This window comes from Lepisma saccharinum, chromosome 2, assembly GCF_977018435.1.
Source record: "Lepisma saccharinum chromosome 2, izLepSacc3.1, whole genome shotgun sequence".
NCBI lineage: Eukaryota > Metazoa > Arthropoda > Insecta > Zygentoma > Lepismatidae > Lepisma > Lepisma saccharinum.
Window position 1 is genome coordinate 16,068,982 of NC_139230.1, and position 21,979 is coordinate 16,090,960.

The window sequence follows — 21,979 nt, forward strand, 5'->3', positions numbered from 1 at the left end:
ATAATTTTGCATGGAAGATTTTCTGAATGCCTGAAGTATATCAGCTAAGAGAGTGACATCAAGTTTTAAATAAGCCTTGTGATAATCACCAAATGTCTGGCATTTTAAATTGTTCCACATCAACTGGGCATGGTGATAATCTTCATCAGTGATTCCAGATCCTCTGATTTTGCTGTAAAACTCTTGTTGTGGTGGCAGAGAACACTCATCAAATTTAGAAAAATCTGTAACATAATCATATGGATATACACCCTTCCGCCTAATTAATTTCAGCTCCTGATTTGGAAACAAAGCACATGTGATTTTGAATTGATCATCAGATAATTGAGTGGCCAGTGTAGCCAGGCTAGCAGACAGAATTCTGTATGAATCAAGAAATCTTATGTGAATATGAACACCATTAACTTTAATTATTTTGCTAATGGCAATATATTTTTCATTATTTTCAGCTAAAATATTTAAATTCTGCTTGTCAAACCCTTTGTACCTGATCAAATGATGAAAATCATAATTGGATGCACCATGGCAAAATATAGGGACAAATTTTGGTCTCTGGATCTTAATATTACAGCTATTACACAGGGCCATTAAGAATTTACCATCTGTATGAGAATGGTGATGAACCTTGATATTTGTATCTGAAAATTACGAATCACATACCGGGCATTTTTCTGCATTGTTGAAATCTTCAATCTGTTCCTCTGTTAAAGGCATCATAGGTTTTGATTTTAATAAGACATTAAATGCTATGTTATGGCACTCATTTTCTATTCTATCTGCAAATTTTTTGATGGCATCTGCTCCCATGTATAAATCTTCTTTACTAACAACACCATCCTGTACAACAACATAATAAAAACTAGAAGGTTCATGTAACTGGTATGATGTACTTGAAGATTCATCAGGATCTGGGCTACAGAATGCAAGAGGTTTGAGATTTGATTCAAAATCACAGACTATATATGCTGGGTGTTCCAACAAGGCTTCAAATTTTTTAAAATTGGCTTTTTCACTTGGATTAGGCATCACCATATAAACAGGTTTATGGTTGCCACAGTATTTCAGATGCTCAATTAACTTGTTTTTAGCAATTTCTGCATTCTGTTCACAAACACCATTCACCATTTTTCTACCATCAAATACAATTAAACATCTTCTGCACAACTTGAATATTGTATTGGATTTGTCTAGTTGTTTTCTGACTAAAGCTTCAAGATTATGTATCAGAGTGTAATGATATGTGTCATCCCCTTCAATTAAGAGCAGATCAATCGGAACAGCAGAATCATCATCAAATGTACTGATTCTGAGAGGTGCTATCAAGCAATTGCCACGGCCAGTAGAACAAATAAATACATTAATAGATAATTGTTTACCATTGATATCCCTGGCCTTTTTTTCAAATTTATCAATATTCTGAACAGACATTGGATATTCTAAACCCTCCATTGCCTCATCAAAATCATTTTCATGTTGTTTATAAAAAGTTATTCGCTGAGGATTCTTTGAAATTGGATACAAAGCAGCTAAAATACACCACAAAAAGCATTTCTCATCATTATTTTCTATGTTAACCACGGCTCTTTTGTTTTTAATATTGGCAGGTAAAGGCAAATATGTAGATCCTTGTAATGGGTTGAATTCAGAAATATTAACATATAACTTGTGTGAAGATCCGCATAGGCTCCATCCGGACTCTTTTCCAGCAAATTCAGTGTGTTTAATATTCAATTGATTTATCAAACTGCTTATTATTTTGTCTGAATTTGCATTTGAATATACCGGTACAGTTTCTGTTATGTGGGGCTGTGTAAATTTTGTGCCATTTGGCTTCTTATATTGTGTAAACAATTTGAGGGACAGCTTATAAGAGCCATTTTGTGCATTTAGAATTGCCTGCACATCAGAATTTATACTGTTCAAAAAATTCTTAATGTCACATTTTGGCTCTGATACAAACCGGTAATCCCTTAATTGGCCAGCAAAACTGCTATGGATGGGTTCATAGCGTGGCTGCTTTGCCGGTCCAGCATTAACAGGTGTTTCATGCTTCCTTTTCAGACCAGATGTAGATGGTTGTGGGGGCAATGTTGATGACTGTGCAGAGCAAGTACCTTTATGTTTATATGTGAAGTATTCAATGCTATATTTTCTATGGCATTTAGGGCATATTTTTGTGGGAGTTCTATATTTATCTGGATTACAATTCTTTTGATGCTTAGCCCAATTGGGGCTGGATATATTCTTTTTGCATTGATTACAATGTTTTTGATTTGACATTTTTTATTGTTGGTTTATTATATATATTTCTTGGGGTCCAAATCAAAACTTTATGCCTAATAATAAATATCAGTTGGGTTCAGCAGTGTGTTTTGTATATTTAGTGTGTGTGTGTGTGTGTGTGTGTGTTTGTGTGTGTTTGTGTTTGTTTGTTTGTTTGTTTGTTTGTTTTTTTTTAATATTTTTGGCTTTGGTATTTATATAAAATTTCTTGGGGTTCAAATCAAAACTCTATACTTAATAAACCTATGACAGGTTGTCAAAAATTCTGTATATTAAATCAAATAGATTTGTAATTCAATTTATGCAAATCTGCATTATTTTTGTGTATAAAAATATGAGCAACACTGCAACAACACACCCTTACTCTTCAACAACTCTCACAATACTGGCTGATATGCAATGCAAAATCTCTTTATATAGCCTAAGCACAGACCGCATTGAAAGCATCTGAAACAATAAGCCAATCAGAATATAACACATCATCACATTATGTCATAACCAACCAATCAGAAAACAACACATGTCTAATAATTTGTTGCACAACATGATGCAATAGAAATAAACCAGAAATAGGTCACAAGTGGGCCGGAAGTAGGCAAACCGGAAGTGGACCGGAAGTAAATATGTGTGGGTGTGGGTGGGTGTATGTGGGTAGCTCTTATGAGCATCTTGGCTTAGTTTTAAGTGTATCCAAAAAAATATCAAGAGGGGCATATTTTTAACAAATTTATGGACAACAATCTCACAGAAGTGCCTTTTGTAAGTGTAGGCAAATCAATCTGAGGGGGGTCATACTTTCACGGGAAATTCCCGAGGGCATTTTTACAAAAATCTTGGATTAGACAGGGTGCCACACTTGAGCAAAAAGCTCATATGGGCATGTTGAGCTAGTTTTAAGTGTAGCCAAATCTGCCTGAGGGGGGCTCATACTTTATCGAGTTTATATTATCACAAATCATACTACTTCAGCAAGATCTAATTGATGGATGTGTTGGGTATATACAAGGTGACTGGTAATTAGATATGTTCCCTGAAAGGGGTTAATGTAAAAGTCGCAAGACGTCAAATCGATCGGGGGATCAAGCTGGGCAGTCATCATGCAGATAAATCATGTCACGTCTTGTAGCTAGAGGCACATCCTCCAACAACATTGCCATCCCGTTCCTCAAAAAATTTTCATAAGTGATGCCATTTAAGATTTGAGCCAGGAAAAATGGCTCGATCAAATGATTGTTGATGACGCCAATCCATACTTCTGCCTGGGCATGTGACAGTGACTGGATGAAAATTACCCAAAGAAATGGATTGGCCGAGGTGGCCCAATTCCCTGGCCGGCTCGATCCCCCGATATGACGCCTTGCGACTTTTACAATTGGAGCCACACGACAAGACACTGGTAAACTCGCAAGAAGAGCTCTGGGAGACGATTTTAACAGCTGGTCAACACATCAAAGACATCATCACATCATGAGTTACGAGACCAAATGTCCGTAAAAACCTGCGTGCCTGCATTCGTAACGGAGGTGCCCACTTTGAGCAAGATGTGTAATGTTCTTTAATTGTATGGTTCATTGATTCAATTCACATGAATATGAATGAAGTATTATTTCTTGTACACAAATGTGAATGTTAGCAACATTTGTACCTTGTTGGATAGCAGATGTCACAAGGAAGTAATTTAAGTAATTTGTATGATTCGTGTCATATCATTTTTGTTATTAATACATTGATAAGTAAACTAAGAGTGCATTTTTTATCATCACTTGTAAGTTTAGACCCACCTGTTACTTACATGTGATTGTTATTTGGGAAAAACTTTTTTTTTCAACGAACCACTTATTTGTTAGCTATCAGCAAACACTGAAATATGTTCTATACAATGAGCAGTTTTTTCTCAATTCATCTTTTTATGTGGAAAATTGTCATTTTTTAAAAGAACAATTGAAATTCGATTATCTTGAAAACTACTAATTTTCGGACGGGGTATCATATGGTCAAATTTATTGCAAATTTTGTCTACTTTAACCCCTTTCAGGGAATACATCTAATTACCAGTCACCCTGTATATTGAATAATAGGGGCTGAGGGGTATGTGGTATGCTGGTTCTTATATTTCAGGCCCCGTCCACTCTATCATTGTACCAAAAACAAGATGTCGTTTATTATATAAATTCCAGATAATATTAGCAACGGAAGGATGTATTTGTAATTTATCTAATACATTGCATAGTATTGGGATGGAAACAGAATCAATCGTAGGCATTCTCAATGTCTGTAAACAGCAGGCTAAAACAATAATCTTTTTTCATACTATGGGAATGAGAGATGCGCTAATAGATAATTAAGGTACTCACGTTTTCCGCGAAGCTGTTTTACATTATTTCCTATTAATTTTGGTAGCCACTGCCACCATCCTCGTTGGAATTCATTGTGTTGTGTTGCTTGGCGCGTTTCTGTTGTTTTTTCCTAAATTGCCGCTAGGTGTGCTGCTGTTGCTTGTATGCCTGTGTATATGTCGTCTGCTCTTCACCGGTGTTAATTGCTGCAGTAACGGAAGCCAGGCTATCTATGTTCAGTTCATGGTTGTAGTGCATGATGGCATGTTTTTTAAAATTTTTGTGTCTATGGGGGTGTGTGTTTTGTATTTGACATGTAGTTTCTCAATTTTATGGTTGTGGAATTTGATATGCTTGGTAAGTCCGGTGGTGGGTTGGGTAGTTTTTGCATTTGATAGGTGCTGCTGAATTCTCTCACTGATGGATCTGCCGATGTAATGAGCCTTGCACTCGCATTCAGTATCATAGACGCCTGGATTGTTTATGTTTGTTTAGTTGGTCACTATTTTGGAGGTTGGTTTGTGTGCTATTTGGATGTTGTAGTGGCAGAGGGCTTTGGTAAGGCAGTTGGATGTGGTAGGATGGTAGGGAAAGACAAACCACTTGGTTTTGTTGCTGGGATCTGGTTATGATGGTTGAGTGGGTTGTGATGATGGTGTAAATTGTCTGACTTGGATTTCAGCTTTGCTGCACCATGTGGAGAGTTGACATTCAGTATATCCATGTTTTAGTGACAGTTCCATGATGGTTGCTATCTCAGTCCTCAGGTCTTCTTCTCTGGAACAGTAGGAGAAGGCTCTTCGGAAGAAGTTTAGCCATACGCTAGCCTTTTGCTTGGGTGGATGGTTGGATAGTGCATGGATATATTGGTTGCCTGCATCTGGTTTTCTGAAAACTGTAGTTGTGAATTTGTTGCCCCCTCGGCTGATGGTGAGGTCCAAGAAATTGATTTTGCCCTTCTTGTCATGTTCTATGGTGAATTTTAGTCTGGGGTGGATGCTATCTAGTTTTTCCAACAACAGGATCTCTTCTGGTTTTTTGTATATGACTACGGTGTCATCAGCGTATCGTATATATCTGATGAATTCAAGTTCCTGAGTTTGGAGTATGCTTTTTTCAGCCAAATGCATTACTATGTTTGCTATGGGAGCTGATAGTGGGTTTCCCATGGCAAGGCCTTCAGATTGCTCATAGAAATTATTTTCAAATTGAAAATAATTGTGTCTTAAGCAAGCACACTTCTAGCAAATTGGCAGTTTCTGCTACTTCCAGTGCGGGGACTTTGTTTATGGTTATCCACCTTTCAACTGATGTTAGGGGTAGATTTATGGGTATTGAATTATACATGTCCACTATGTCGCTGCTTGTGATTTTAGCACTATCTGCTTGCGCTATGGATGTTATCAGGTTTTTGGCATTGGCACTGTTGCAAAATACAAATGAGAGCTTGTGGTTGAATTGAGATATTTTGTTTTTGAGCCAGTTGGCAAGATGTATGGTAGGGTGGTTGAAGCCAGCTATTATGAGGCACATGAGAATTCTTGGTTTATGTGTTTTGGGAATGCCATAAGTAGGGACATTGAATTTTCGCGATGTGCGAAATCCCGAAATGTGAAAAAAAAATTCAATTTTGAACATTCTGCACGTAACTACACCCCCAATGATGAAATATGCATGAGTTTTATTCGCGAAGTAATGCAAAATGTGTGCTTTTCCACGAAATGAACTTTTCTCGTGAAATAACCGTGAAATATAATCAAATTAAGTAGAAAACACTCAAAAACTGGCAATCGAGGTTGCGCGCGCAAACTGTCGATTTGTAACGAAAGGTTGGCCTAAAGTTTCCTACCACTAGCAGCTGAAGAACGTTTTATCTTTGATCACATCAGGAAGACGCTGCAAATTGGGATTTCCCATGCACATAATCTCAGTTCGAAAACTTCGTTCCCTGTCAAACTGCATTCCTTTCTTCCTCTGAATGTCTACTCAACTTCCAGTTTCATTGAACTTGCTAGCTGTAGCAGCGATAAGATTAGTGTGTTCCCGCACATCAAGGGAAACAATGGTGTCATTTGTGTTCAGTCATGAATGAATTTTGTTTATCATCATGTGATTTTCAACATGTGTTTGTGTATGTGCAGTAGTGATTATTTTACTTGTTGGACAGCAAGGATATCCTTTAAATACCATGTCATTCTATAGAATGAAGGGATCTGAACCAGTTAATCGATGGGGTGATGTAAACTACTCATCATTCATCCTCTTGATGAGACCACTCGTCATTAGCATGACGAGTTATCGCTTGGCATGCGAAAGGTACAAATTACACAAAGGAATTAAACTACTGAAAAGACAATGGTCACTCGTTGGGTTTTGCGAACCATTGAACCTGTATCATGGCTGGGTGTAGGATAATTACCTGTCTATCTGAAGTCTTTAGCTGAATGAAAATAGCGAAGTCCTCTGTAAGCTTCTCTCCTATTTGTCAACCAGAGCGTTGTTCTACTCCTCACCTACTGACTTGCTGACCACCTTCTCTCTCTCCACTCAATCTCCAAAGTCAGTCACCTCCCAGCTTGTCTCACCTCTATATTCCCTGGCCATCGAGCTCTTCCTCGATGCCGAATCGTGTGATTATCATAATTGCTACCATGCAAACCGCTGACACCATAACCAGAAGTATTACCTGTTCCTGAATGCTCAGGAGGTTTGCATGGCACAACACAATGCATTGTAAACATGCCTAAGAGGCTTGAGACAGCTGAGAAAAACAAGTGAATGCCCTGGTCAACATGAAGCGTTCAGAGAGACTTAATAAAATAAACATACAATCTTAGGGATTGTTACGATACATACAATGAATAAATCACTTGAGATATGTAATTTAGAAATGAAGTGATTTTGTGTTGATGTTTTCTTTTTGGTTGGGCAGCTAAGTACCTGTCCATGTGTACAGTATATAACAATGAAGTAGTTTATCAATTTATAGCTCTTTTGTATGTTGTTTCCTCTCATAATAAAAAAATTTGTGTGTGCAATTTTTTTTTCACCGCTGGTATATACCGCTGATCTAACATTTTATTTACCGCTCTCCTCAGTTTTTATTTACCATAAATTTGTGTCCCTAGCCATAAGCAATGGCGGGTGGGGGTTGAGGAGAAATTTGTGATCTTCCTGTCTAAGCATAGCACTGCTTTTCACTGCATGTTTCACTATTTTGATGTATCTGTCTGTGGGATCCTTTGCGATGGTACTGTAGAAGTCACTGTTTAGTTTTTCCATCACTTTTTTGTGTAGTCACCCTTTTGCATTATTACAAATTGGTTTGTTTTGTCTGATTTTAGGCACCAGCAATCATTAGCATTAAGCCACTTGTTAAAACCAGATAGAACAGACTTAATTTTCTGGTGCACTGGGTTGGGTTTTCTTGTTTTGCTATTGGTGGTCACTTGTTGCAAGATACTGGCTGTTGTTGTTCGAATGCTGTCAGAATCCTGAGGTTTGGGAGGGAAACAGGCTGCTTTTTCGGCTGCACATATAAGGTCGAGGGTGTTTTTTTTTGATGCTGCACATTAAATTTGTCGCTGAAGGTAAGGAGATCCTTGAAACTGTTGGGGATGTTGAGATTTGTTAGATTAACGATATTTGTGGTCTGTCCACCATCTGGGTTGGTCACACTTTCACTTGACCACTTTCCTCCTAGGAAGTGGAGTTTGTTGCTGAGAGCACTGAATTTTTTTTTTTTGCACAGTTTGTAGTATGTACTTAAAGTTTCTGTTTGCATGTTCCCACCTTGCGGATGGTAGAACGGATTTTAGCCTGTTCCTTTGTTGTTCACACATGTGCGATAGTCTGCGAATTTCTGTATGTTTGTCAGATATAATGGCTGATAGATCACGTTTTTAATTTTATAGTTGTTCACACGCAATTTCCACTGGATAAACTTAGGAAAAACATCGCACTGTTTGCAAGCTTTTATAAGTTTTATGTCCAACTGATGCACAAGTAATTTACATTCATTCTGCTCATATTCCCATAATTCCTCTGTATGTAAAGGACATGTCAAATACAAAGCACACACGCTCATAGACACAAAAATTAAGAAAAACGACGTCGTCGTCGTCGCCGCAGCAGCAGCAGCAATCCAAAACACAACTACCTACAAGTGGAACGTGCAAACCGGCAAAAAGCACCACTTGTAAAACACTTGTGCTCAAGAACAAAGGCTTTTCTTCAGCATGCCTCGAACTTTCATTCTTGTGACGCAGTTTCAACAACCCCTCTTCCCCCAACCCCCACTTGCACCAGCACGGAAAACATTCCTTTTGACCTCAGGTACCAATAAACAAACTTCCTTCGAATGCAGTTTCCATGGGTGAGGGAAACACATTGCTTTAGAACAACAAAGCCAGTCTTCCTTTGTCGGCAAAATTTATTCCCTTGAAAAAAAGATGCATAAAATAAGTCGCCTTTTGCCCGCCATTTTCATGAGAAAAAAAAAGTGCAACAATTAGCTATTCGCATTTCCATTTTCCTACGAACATTCACAGTCATATCCATATACATCCCTTCTAATACAACCTCCCAACGTATACGAGCAAGAGACCTTCAAGAAATGGTGCACCATGTTCCCGGAACTATTACCTTTTTAGGTGACTTTAATAGACATCACTCCACGTGGGGAGATTTACATAACGACACACTAGGTAACGCAATTGACACATGGTTCACAGAGATTAACCTCATACTCTGTAACGATGGCACCCCCACCCATTACCCTCTAAAGGGAAATAATTCCTCTAGCATAGATCTGACGATAACATCTCCGGAACTACTCACTCAGTTCGCGTGGTATAAAGATGAAGACTTAAAGAGGCAGCGATCACACCCCCATTCTATTAATCAGACATCATCAAAATCTACGATGCCAAGCTTGGATACCCGACAGCCATACCCAGTAAGACGATGGAATAAAGCTTCCATTAATTGGGAGGCATTCAAGGCGACGTTTTTACGAATGTATATGCAAATTACATCATTCCGAAATATCAACTCTGCTTACTTCAATCTCATACAAATTATCACTCGCTATGGACCACAATGCGACTCATACCCGCTTTAGTATCCTGGCCAGATATCCATCCATAAGTTGGTGGACGAGATTGAGAAACCATTAAAATCAGAAAACGACAACAACTCCGAAAATATGAATGACACCACAACAGAGAAAACTTGATTGAACTAAAATGCCTCCAAGCGAAAGCAAAAAAAAACAACTTAACTTCATGCGAAGAGAGCAGCATGCCAAACTTTTGCAATACATTAGATCGAAGTGATAGCATAAGCTTCATCTTTCACAAATTTAATTCCATTCGCAAACCCACCCAAAGTAAGGTTAAAACTCTAGACCAAACTTGGGAAAACTACTTCACATCTTCATTAACACCCTCTACGGTTAGCTTTGGCTACAAACAAGATGAAAAATTAAACGCCATATTCACAGATGATTTTCCTGTGATAACACCATTAGAAATCAGAAATACCCTGGACTCCTTCAAAAATACCGCACCCAGATATGACGGCATTACATATGACATACTTCCCCACTAGCTGGACAAAGGTATCCACCTCATTGTAAAAATTTACAACGAAATATACCACACCAGTATTATCCCCACAACCTGGAATAATCATATTGTAATTCCTATCCTCAAACCATCTAAGCCTTGCAAGAATGCACAATCACATTGCCCCATCGTATTAATTCTGGTACTCACCAAACGTTTTGAAAAAAAACATTACAACATCGAATAAACTGGGCCCTGGGAAAGCAACAATTTTTCCCCCCAACACAAATGGAATTCAGGCTCAATCACGGTAGTCAAGATTCCGTATCCACGCTCACAGTAGCAATACAAAATAGTCCGATAACTAAAGATTACACTGGTCGACCTTTTTTCAAAAGTTGAACGATGTTTTGAAATGAATAGGTGACTCGGAAAGGATTTTTCATGCTGAATTCAAATTTGAAAACCATTTTGCTCCATCATGTCACAATTTTTCACAAATCGTGAAAACTGAATAGCATATAGGGGTCTATTATGGTATTATTGGGATCATTTGGGGTTTATATAATCATATTACAGACACACAGAATAAATAATTTTTGCAAATATAGTAATCAGTGGGACATATATTGAGATTGTAAAATCTATATTATATATTATATTCATGTACATTTTCATTTACACATGTCTAGAAAGAGATATAACATAGTGCATTTCGAATTACTGAGACTCAGGATCAAACTTCATTCTTTTTGACTTTCTGCCTTCCCCGACACCCGAAGTAGGAACATCTCTTTTTAACATTCAACAAAAATCTGCCATCATGGAAACATTCCATCGTCCCTGGTATCTCCGTTCCATCTCTGCTATGTCCTTGTGAAATCTTTCCCCGTGCTCCTCACTGAAGTGTCCGAGATTACTCGGAAAGAAATCTAGATGTGAGTTAAGGAAATACAATTTGAGGCTCATTTTACAACCAAATTTACGTAAATTCGGTAGCAGATTTTTCACAAAATGTTCATAGTTAACGTGGGCAACCACCATTTTGAAACTTACCCAGGCATCCCTTTCCGTAGCAGTCATTATTTCTTCAAAATCTGCATCTAACATCAGTTTCCGTATCTGAGGGCCAACAAAAATACCCTCTTTGAGCTTACCCTCAGTGACGGATGGAAATTTCCTGGCAATGTATTTAAAGCATTCGCCGTCTTTGTCTAACGCTTTCACAAACTGTTTCATTATCCCTAACTTAATATGCAACGGAGGAAGCAGTATTTTAGACGACTGAATTAATTTTCGTTGTGTCACATTCTTCTTCCCTGGAGAGAGAGAGATTCTCTACTTGGCCACGTTTTCACTTTCCAATGATTCTCCCTGTCCCGACTGTCCCATTCGCACAAGAAGCAGGGGAATTTTGTGTTCCCAGCCTGGAGACCCAACAACAAAGCTATCACTTTGAAATCTCCACAGACAGACCAACCATGTTCTTCATATTTCACTTTCAGTAGCATGAACCTCAAAGTTTCATAAGTTTCCTTAAGCGACACAGAATATGCAACTGGAATCAATGGGAACACATTACAGTTATTTAACAGAACACCCTTCAGACTAGTCTGTGATGCATCAATGAAAAGTCTCCATTCACTTACATTGTAAGAAATACCATACAATTCTATGACTTTCCTTATGTTGTTACAATAAACAAGGTTTTCGTCTTCAGTAAAGTATGGGAGTAGCTCTGTCTCTCAATGCCTGTACCATGAGAAATGTGTTCCTGGAGACAACAGGTTTTTCTTACTCAGTCGGGAACCAAGAAGTTGGGCACTCTCCTTTGGTAAATTTAGGTCTCTTACGAGATCATTCAGTTCATGTTGTGTGAAAGGTTGCGGAGTGCCTGTACTTCTACCAGGACAGAAATCGTCACTTTCATCATAGTGTGCACGTTCAACTTCAGTGTCATTTGAAGTGCTGCAATTATCACTACTCGTACGGGGTACAGGTACATCTGGTCCATGAGGCACGGGCCTAATGGCCGATTGTATGTTGTTGGGATAGCTCACATTGCTCTTGTTCTTAGCACTGAAACCGCTAACATCTATAGCACAGAAATAGCAGTCATCAATGTGATTTTTTGGTTCCCGCCATACCATTGGTATTCCAAATGGCAATGCTTTCCTCTTGCCACACTTCCACAATCGCAAAGCTTCCACACATGTTTTGCAAACTTCATGCGGGGCCCAGTTTTTGTCCTGATCACCTTCTTTAACACCAAAATATTCGTGGTAAGCAGACCTCACAAATGTGGTGATACGTTGTCTTTGCCTCTTCACTACATAGCTTCCACAAATGTAACAGAATACATGGGGCGAGTACAAACACTTCCTGGACGACGACAACATTGTCTCTCGACACAACACAGCATGAACTATCGACAATGACGAAAACTTTATCAAATATTTTACATTCCCTACTGCTATTTACATATATAATATCTACAATACACTTAACTAAGGTTTTCGGATCACGTAACCGTAACCTTATGCACAGTAAATAAATTAAAAACTGTACTATTTGCATTAGTTGGTATCGAATAACAAAACTTAGAAACAAATTTATTGAATCATTCATTGTTACTAGGCGTCTTCAGCAATTTTTGTTAATCATATAATGTAATAAGAGGTGCACTGCCATCTATCGGGAATATTATTAACTTCTAATTTCTGGGCAGGAATTACGATTTATACAACAATGAAGATTTCTAAATAACTGAGGATGATACAACAAAAACAAGGTCACTTCAAATGTAGTTTCAGAAACCACAATTAGTTTCCAAACATCAGAACCCATGTCGACCAGTGTTATTAAGGTACTCACGTTTTCCGCAAGCCTGTTTTACATTATTTTCTATTAATTTCGGTAGCCACTGCCACCATCCTCGTAGGAATTCATTGTGTTGTTGCTTGGTGAGTTTCTGTTGTTTTTCCTAAATTGCCACTAGGTGTGCTGCTGTTGCCTGTATGTCTGCGTATATGTTGTCTGCTGTTCACCGGTGTAAATTGCTGCACTAACCAGGCGCTGTCCCCTGAGGGCCAGAGAGAATGGAATGGCTTTTTTGGTGTGGAACGGGTGGGAGCTGGAGAAGTGTAGGTATTGCATGTGGTTGGTGGGTTTTATGTGGATGGAGGTAGTCAGGTGTCCTCCCTCGATGTGCACGTCCACATCCAGGAAGGTGATCTGGTTGGGGGAGTGCATCCAGGTGAATTTTAGGGAATGGAAGTGGTTAAGTTGGTCCAGGAAAGCTGACAAGGATGGTTCTCCATGTGTCCAGAGCATGAAGATGTCGTCGATGAAGCGGAGCCAGAGGAGGGGTTGGAGGGGTTGGGTAGCCAAAAACTCTTGCTCAAGTTTGCCCATGAAGAGGTTTGCATAGGATGGGGCCATTCTGGTACCCATGGCTGTACCTCGGATCTGTAGGCAATTTTGGTTTTCAAAGGTGAAGTTGTTACAAGTGAGGACAAGGTGGGCTAGTTGGGTCAGGAAGTTGGTGCTGAGGTTGTGAGGTTTGGGTCTGCTATTGAGATAGAATTCTATGGAGCGGAGGCCATGGGAGTGAGGTATGTTGGTGTAGAGGGAAGTAACATCGATGGTGGCAAGGATGGTATTTGGGGGCAATGGTGGAAGGGTGCTGATTTTCTGGAGGAAGTGGTTGGTGTCACGGAGGTAGAAGGGCAGAGCTCTCAGAGGGGAATTAGCCTGTGAGCTACAATCATTTCAAGGTAACGCTGCATTTTGAAGCTTGAATCAGTGGCTTGCTGACCATTCCTTTTGGGGTACAACGTGCGTTACATTGGTCATACAAAAATAATGCAAATATTTCTGTGTTCCTTACATGCCAGCAATAATTTCCATGTACATGTCAACACTGCCATGTACTTTTTTCTTGGGGGGAGGTTGGGAAATCCCCATTTTTTCCAAAATTTGGAATTTTGGGGGTTCTTCCCTCGCTGCCACATATACGCCGAATTTGCATAAATTTTATATAGTCTGAATCTCTGGTTCATTCCGCGTACAACAGTATATCATAATTGAAACTACATTTTGCTCAAAATCTGCTTCTGTATGCTTCAATATCTGATAGTAGTTGACCGTTTGTATCGAATGGGGCTACTTGAATCTAGTGTTGTCCACCAGATGTTCCAACCTTGGGAGGCATAGTGGGGGGAAGTTAGCACCTGTAAATTTGGGGCAGAGTACTTCCTCCCTGGTGGGATTAGGAATAAAGAGGCCTTTTCTTCAGCCATTTGGTCTTGTATAGCAGTTTCTAGTCTACTGCGGGGGCAAATTTTGGATAAAGAAGAATGTGATTCTTTGCAGTTACATAATGCATGAAGGCGTGCTTTCGCACTGGTCTTCATGTTTTTCTTTTGCACAGTTAGCACACATGGTATTGCCTCTGATGGTCCGAAGTACCTGAAACATTGCAAACATTGTAGGACTGCTCTTGTTCGCGGTCTTACTTATGTATTTGGTAACAGAAAAGTTTTGTTGGGATGAGATCAAAGGTCCCATTTTCTCGCCAGATCTTCTTCGGTAGACGTTTGACTGTGAGAGAACCTGGATGGGGCTTTCTATACCTTCCAATACGTCTTGTTCGGAAGTATCATGTTCGATACCAAAAACCAGGCCCTCCCTTTGCACTAGTGAAATTGGCACCCGTGATTTAACCAACATTTCCTGGTGTAAAGCAGTCTGCAGCATGAAGTTGTTTGCTGCAATGTCACCCTGACCCGGTTGATACCACATTGCTCTATCAAGTTAACGAGCACTTTTCGGAGAATGTTTCCGACACTACCTGCAGCAAGTCTTTTCTCGTTTTTCTCAATGCCATCCAGGAGGATGACATATGGTCCCAGCATGTCTTTGTCGTACCAGTAGTCGGGAAGAAGGGGTGGATGTTCAGGAGTGGAGTCTCCGCAGGTCTGGCTGGTTTGAGTCCTCCATTTAATCCCGGTGTTGTTTTTGGGTGTTTTTCTCCACACTTGACTGAGGGGTTGGTGTATGGTTAGGCTTGTTTGGTGGTTGAAGTTGATATGTTGTGTCCATGTCAAGAGCCAGGGTTTCGTTCCCATCCATGGCCGTTCGGGCCGGCTACCCGGATGGATGTGTATGTATCACTTGTTCAATTATACCACGTGGTAGTTGTTTCTATACAATACCTGTTCACTACACTATCACTTAGGTCTATAGTTACGAGAACTTTTGAACGTATAACCACTGCACGAGGATGTACGTCTTGACCCTGTCAAGGTTCCTGTTCCTCAGGTCCTGACCTGGGTATGGATATTCTTTGTGATTATCCCTTCATCATTATTTTATGGATTTTACATTTTCCTGCATTTAGAGTTCTTTACCCACAGTCCTGTGAAAAACGACTAATACTTAAGGCTCTGTTGGTGGTCCTAGGATCTGAGTTCAGAGCTATCTCTTGTTTAAGAGCCATTAAATTCTGCCAGCCACCATAGAGGAGCAATCTGCATAACATAACTGATATAGGTTTGTACCTTGGGCAAGGAATCCATGTATAATTGAGTTTTGTGTAGAGTTCAGCCAGTACCACTTTGATCCAATACCAACAAATACACCAATATTCTTACCAGTCCCTACTGATACAATACTTGAAAATTGTAAAATCTCAAGGTGTTGATTTATATTAGTGGGTGAGTATTCCACTCCAATTTTAAGCATAATTTTACCAGGATTTTGCTTTAAAATATTAAAAAAAATACATCGCAATATAAAAATACCTGTTACATAATCAAAAAATACAGTTTTTTCACATAATATTGGTGTAAAATCAATAGAAACTTTGAATTTTGCATAACTCCATGCATGAAAGTGTTGCATGGTAATTTTGTGGACCCCATGAATGATCAAAATGCCGAGAAAATATTAGCTGATATCAGTAAATAAAATCCAACCGATACTTTCCAATACTGATACCACTTGTCAGCTGATACCGATACATCGGTATCAGCTCAACCGTAGTTCTGTTCCATCATCCATTTCATCATTCACCATCGTTGTTTTGTATAACTCTAGAGATATAAAAGCAAGTTAAAGTAACCAAAATTTGAATAGATATTATAAATTGTGCAAAATCAGATTCCAGAGAATTTTAATATACGAGGGTCGTTCAAGTCAATCGGGGACTTTTTTTTAAAACAAATAGAAGAACAAATTTCAGAGTGTGGTAACTGGATTTATTTTTCCACATAACCTCCTGCTACAGTTATAGACTTATCCTAGCGTTTAACTAACGACTGGAATGCTTCGGCATAGAAAGATTTATCATTACGGCGGAACCATTGTAGGACAGCATTCTTCACTTCATCACCAATGTTGAAATGTTTTCCTCTAAGGAATTCCTTCAGGGTTCCAAACAGTTGAAAATCACTTGGCGCTAAGTCAGGACTATAGGGGGGTGTGGTAATATCTCCCAGCCGATTTCCTGGAATGTTTGGAATGTGCGTTGAGGCGTATGCTGTCGTGCATTGTCTTTGCAAAAAGAGAACACCCTTTGTGATGAAACCCGGACGTTTCTTCCATAAACTCTTATGCACATCACGCAGAACACTGCAGTAATACTCACTGTTGATAGTATAGTATTGATACTTGCAATTTCACGACAGGTTATGCGACGATTGTCCAGGATCAGCTGCTCCACGCGCTGAATGTTCCCAGGAATGACTGGCGTGGGCTGTGATCCACCACGACCGGGATCGTCAGTAATAAAGATACGGCCATCTTTGAAGCGCTTACACCATTCAAATGTCTTACTGCGACAGAGTGTCTCATCACCGTACTGAGCCTGAAGTCTTCTGTAAATTTCAGCAGGTTTTCTGTCCTCGTTCACTAAAAAACTTCATCACAACACGCTGTTCCATGTAGACGTCCACACTGTTGTCCGCCATCTTGAATAACGGTCTATGCAGAAGCGCGGGAAATAAGCGCCGCCTACCAGTAACAGCACACAGTTGCCAGTTCCTACTGCATACAAAACCTCCAGCCTAGGCGTCTATTTAAACCTGGAAAAAAAATAAGTCCCCGATTGACTTGAACGCCCCTCATATATTGCATTTTATGTGGTGCAGATATTTCTATGCTATGGAATCATACAAATGTCTAGACAACAGTTAATGCAATACTAAATGAGGGTTCTTGTTAATATTCTAGGCAGATTGTATCATTGTGGTTGATTGGAACAAACAAGGGGCATTTTCAAAAATATTGTCTTGTGAGATAGATCCAAAGTCTTAATGTGAAGCTAATTACATATTCAGTTTTAGAATTGTTGGAAGTAATTTTAATGATTGCATCTGGAACTTTGAAAATATATTAGAATTCTCGTCCCCCTGTTACTACATGCAAATTAATTTTTTCCTTCTTTTTCCAGTGTGAAATTTGCAGTGCTGTGTTCCATGTAGGTTGTTTGGATTCTTCAAAACCTTGTCCAAAGTGTGAAAGGCGAAAGAAGCGAGAAGATTTAAATTTATTGGAGGTTGTAAACTTGTAGTTTCTGTGTGTGTTAAACAACTGTAGTGCATCAAGAATAAGAAAGAAAGGAGAAGATTTAAGTTTGTTGGAACTTGTAGAATGAGTGTTCGTTAAGCAATTGTAATACACCAGGTTACTGTTCATATTGACATTATTATGACATTCACAAAAACCAAAAGTGCTAAGGGAAACATTTGAATTGGCTGCAGGTGATAAACGCATATAGTGTAAGTATTTGAAATGGAACACTTGTAATCCACCAAACTGCCTTGTATCTATCATTTTTTCAGGGAGTGTTATTTGTGATAGAAGATGGTGTGGTGTGAATATGAGTGCAGTTATGTAAGTACATAGATATATATGTATTTTGTTTACTCCTATGCAGAAAATACATCGTGCTACCTATCCAGACAGGATAAATAAGAATCTCAAGTCAAAATCTTCAGCATTAATATGTGCACAAACCATGGCTAGTCATTTTCTGCATGGATTATTATATATAATATTATGTTTTAATATTCTATAAAATATGAGAGAATTTGTGTATTCATTTTGTTATTTGCAGTCTCTCTATTAAATAGTATTTATCTTGAATAAGAAGTTCAATGTTACTGAACTTTATTTTATGCTTTTTTATTAATACCAACATTGTACAAATCACACAAGTTGTTGTGGTTTGTTTACATATCTAACATTTTTCGAAATAATTGTTTTAAGAGATTTTTTATTATTACTTGAGATCAAGCAGTAATGTTGGTTGTTTTAATTTTTTGATTGTGTTCAGCATATTTAGATAATGGTGTTTTCCAAGTGGAAAAGATTAAAATTGAGTGATACATATATTTTAATATACAATTATGGAGATGGTAATTGAAAGAAAAAAACTATTCAGTATTACTCATTTATTAAGTAACTTTCATTATTTATTAGTGGAATATCTTGTATTTACCAGACATTTCATGTCGTCATATAATTTCTCCTCTCATTTTTCATTATGATTTTAAGAGTTCTTTTTTTTTATATAGATATAATGGTAAGAATCACATTTTGGTGGTATGTTTTCAAACATAATTACATTAAACACATTTTGCCAGAGAAGAAATTATTTTCAGAAAAATAAGTTCTGAAGTTTTCTTTCAAATATTTTTTTTAAAAAAATTATTTGTATAGTTCTGTTACTTTTTTAAATATAGTAACAACTATACATTCACATAACCAGTGCTCTTAAATGTTACTAATTCACACTTGCAAATTGCTTTTTGGTCCTTATAAGTTTAATTTAATCTTTCTCAATGTGAAGGCAAATACATTCAAATGGATGTGAATGGCCCACACTTAAAAATAGTAATTCAATTTCTATTCTGTCCCAATCTTCTGTTTTCCCCTCTCTCTCCCTTGTAGTCATTCAGGTCTGGTCTGGTGGAGCAAAGTCATCCATTTCCAGCATAAACGCTTGTTGATATGTGAAAGTTTCATCTTTATATAAAAAATAATAATCCATCTTGTCCTCGTCAATTTCCACATATTGAATTTTATGTGTTAATTATTTCTCAGCCCAGTGCATCAATTCCATTTAGCATCCTTCTTTTGGTGACACTTCTCCTGATCTCTTTTATTGTATTTTTCTCCATATCTGGCGTATTTTCCATATGCAGCTTCCATTCCTAGTTAATAATCACTTTTCAGTATTTTTTTGGAAGATTTGAGCTCTGTCTTCATGCTTTTGATCTGATGAAGTGAGTTTTCTTCAGGGTACATTCTTCTACATACCCAATTGTGTTGAGCACTGAAGAACGAATTTCAATTGTAATTTGTGTTGACTTGTGCCAAATTACTAGCACCGCTTTAAATTTGTGACACTCTTTTTCCCAGTTCTCAGTATTTAAATATCTTGTAGAACATTTCAGAAAGGGCTTTCTTTGTGGTTCCTTTAGTTTTGTTAATGTTAGATGTTTCAATATGTTGCTTGGTCGTTCAAGAAATTCAGGAATTCCAATCAAATATCCACATTTGTGATAATGTGGAATGCTTTGCAATTTGTAAAACCCTGTATTCCTCTTTTAACAGTTTTGACCATTTTGGAATACTCCATTCCTGAAACTTCCTGACCTAGCAACAGATTCAAAGTATTGTAAGAAGAAAAATAACAACACAAATTGAATTTTTGCATTTTGAACAAGTTAAACATTGTGTGGTTATCCAGACATTTAAAGAATTGTTGAATAATTGCATATTTCTATGTGTGTGTAATTTTTTTCAATTCAGGCATTAGACTTAACTCATGTGAATGTTACATCATTTTTCATTAAGAGGACTGTAGAGAAACTCATCATACATATGTCTGAATTGCATTATCATTAATACTCCACTTATTGTGCTGTTTTTTTGTAATTTTGATATGCGATGATTGTGTTAATGTTGTGTAAAATCACATCATAAATAAATAATCATGTGTTCAGTTAATCTATAAATGATAATGTATATTCTTCCCTCGAGTGTATCATGTCTGTCTTCCAAATCAAAATGGTGCAAAGCTTGGTAGTAAATTGATTTCTGAAGTATTTTGGAAACAAAATTATAAAAGTTAGAGGTTGGATAATGTAGGGGGTATATTTTGTCCAGTCTTTCAGATGATGTGCTGGTAACTACAGCAACCAACATATGTGATATTTTTTCTTTCTGTTTTGAATTGTTGGTTATTACATTTTGTACAACATAAAGGAATAAAACTATTCAGCACATAAGAGAATGGCTTGATTGTTTCAAAGTTGATTCTGAGATAGCAAACTGCTTCTTATTCCCTCATCAAATAGAACAGATCATGACCAACCTCTGTGGTGGAGTGGTTAGCACAGGGTACTATGGTGCCAGAAGAATCAAGAATAGGTCGGTGCTTGCATTAACAGAACTGTAGTCCCTTGGGGTAAGAAAAATTTAACACTGTTTTTTCATTACATTATGATTTGTCACACAGGAGATGTTCTATGTAGAAAATTCGGTGAAAAATGGAGGCTCAACCAGGACTCGAACCCAGATCTCTCACATACCATGACATTGCTGAACCAACTGAGCCAGCCATGATTTTTGCAGTCACTTTTTACCTGGACTGACTCGGTAACTAAGTTGATGGAGCAATGACGTGGTATGCCAGACCTAGGTTCAGAGTCCTGGTCGAGGAGCCTGCATTTTTTGCTTAAATTTCTACATAAATTTTTCATTGTTTAGGAATGACCCCCACTCACTGTTTTAATTAAACATGTGCTTCCCTTTTGAGATTTTAGGACCAAACTTGATGGATTTTTGCATAACTGCTGTTCTGTAGCGATTCCAGTTTGTAAGCTTATTGTATGTATGAACTTTCACAAAGCACAGTCTCGTTCCCATTTAAGCCTCTGTGATGGTATAGTGGTTACATCATCACCTTGTAATCAAGGGTCCTGGGTTCAGTATTGTTTGTAAGTTTAAACCTTTATGATAGAAATGTTAATGTAACGTGCATGACCAGTGTCTGCTCTCAATTCCCTCTCAAGTGTATCAATTTGAGGAGCAACTCTATAACTGCCCCGAGGTTCATGCCAGATAAAATTAACTACTAGTTTATGGGACACCAGTGCTTCAGAATGAGAAACTAGGATTTCTGGTTTTTCCAACCCTCTTGAATTAATCTGAACAATTTTGGTAGATTCCAGTGAGCTATTTTTGTACAATTGAATCTGCCTGAATGATTCGTTAAGAACAAATATGTAATAACTGCATGTTAGTATGCTCATATTAATTAGTTGGATGGAAATTATGCTTTGAATGGCACTTTTAAAGGTCATCAACTTTACATGCCACAATTTTGAATCTATTTTCATTTTGTGTTTATAGGCAATATCTTTTTCTACTGTGAGTGATGAAAAGCCTAAAATTTTCAAAATCCAAAATTTATTTCTCTAGCATTGTATTTTGCAATGAGTGCAGATTATTGTATTAACAGAAACAGTACTGTATAGTTATGCATTGTATATTTTTTTTTCTATTTTTTTTTAAAAAAATATTTCTTCTAATCTCAAATAATAGATGATCTATATCAACATGGGGGTCAGGAAGGGGGATCGAATATATTCATCGATCCCTCCTGGAAAGAACATGATGAAAGGTATGAAGGGGCACTAACAAAGAACATCAAGGCTGGGATTTGAACCTGAGACCCCTGGCATCATACTTCTGTAAGAATTGTTATATTTTACCATTGTA

The 21,979-nt window shown here is 37.9% G+C and overlaps 1 protein-coding gene across 4 annotated transcripts in view; it reads left to right on the forward strand.

The window, feature by feature from the left end:
- The window catches only part of Plekhm1 (Pleckstrin homology and RUN domain containing M1), a 99,241-nt gene extending 81,174 nt beyond the window's left edge, over window positions 1-18,067 (forward strand). For all 4 annotated transcript variants that reach the window (XM_083117099.1, XM_083117102.1, XM_083117100.1 and 1 more), the window contains one exon: window positions 17,640-18,067. In XM_083117099.1, coding sequence (XP_082973225.1) covers window positions 17,640-17,759 — 120 coding nt within the window. In that variant the 3' untranslated portion in view covers window positions 17,760-18,067. The remainder of the gene's footprint in view (window positions 1-17,639) is intronic.
- The last annotated feature ends 3,912 nt before the right edge of the window (window positions 18,068-21,979 follow it).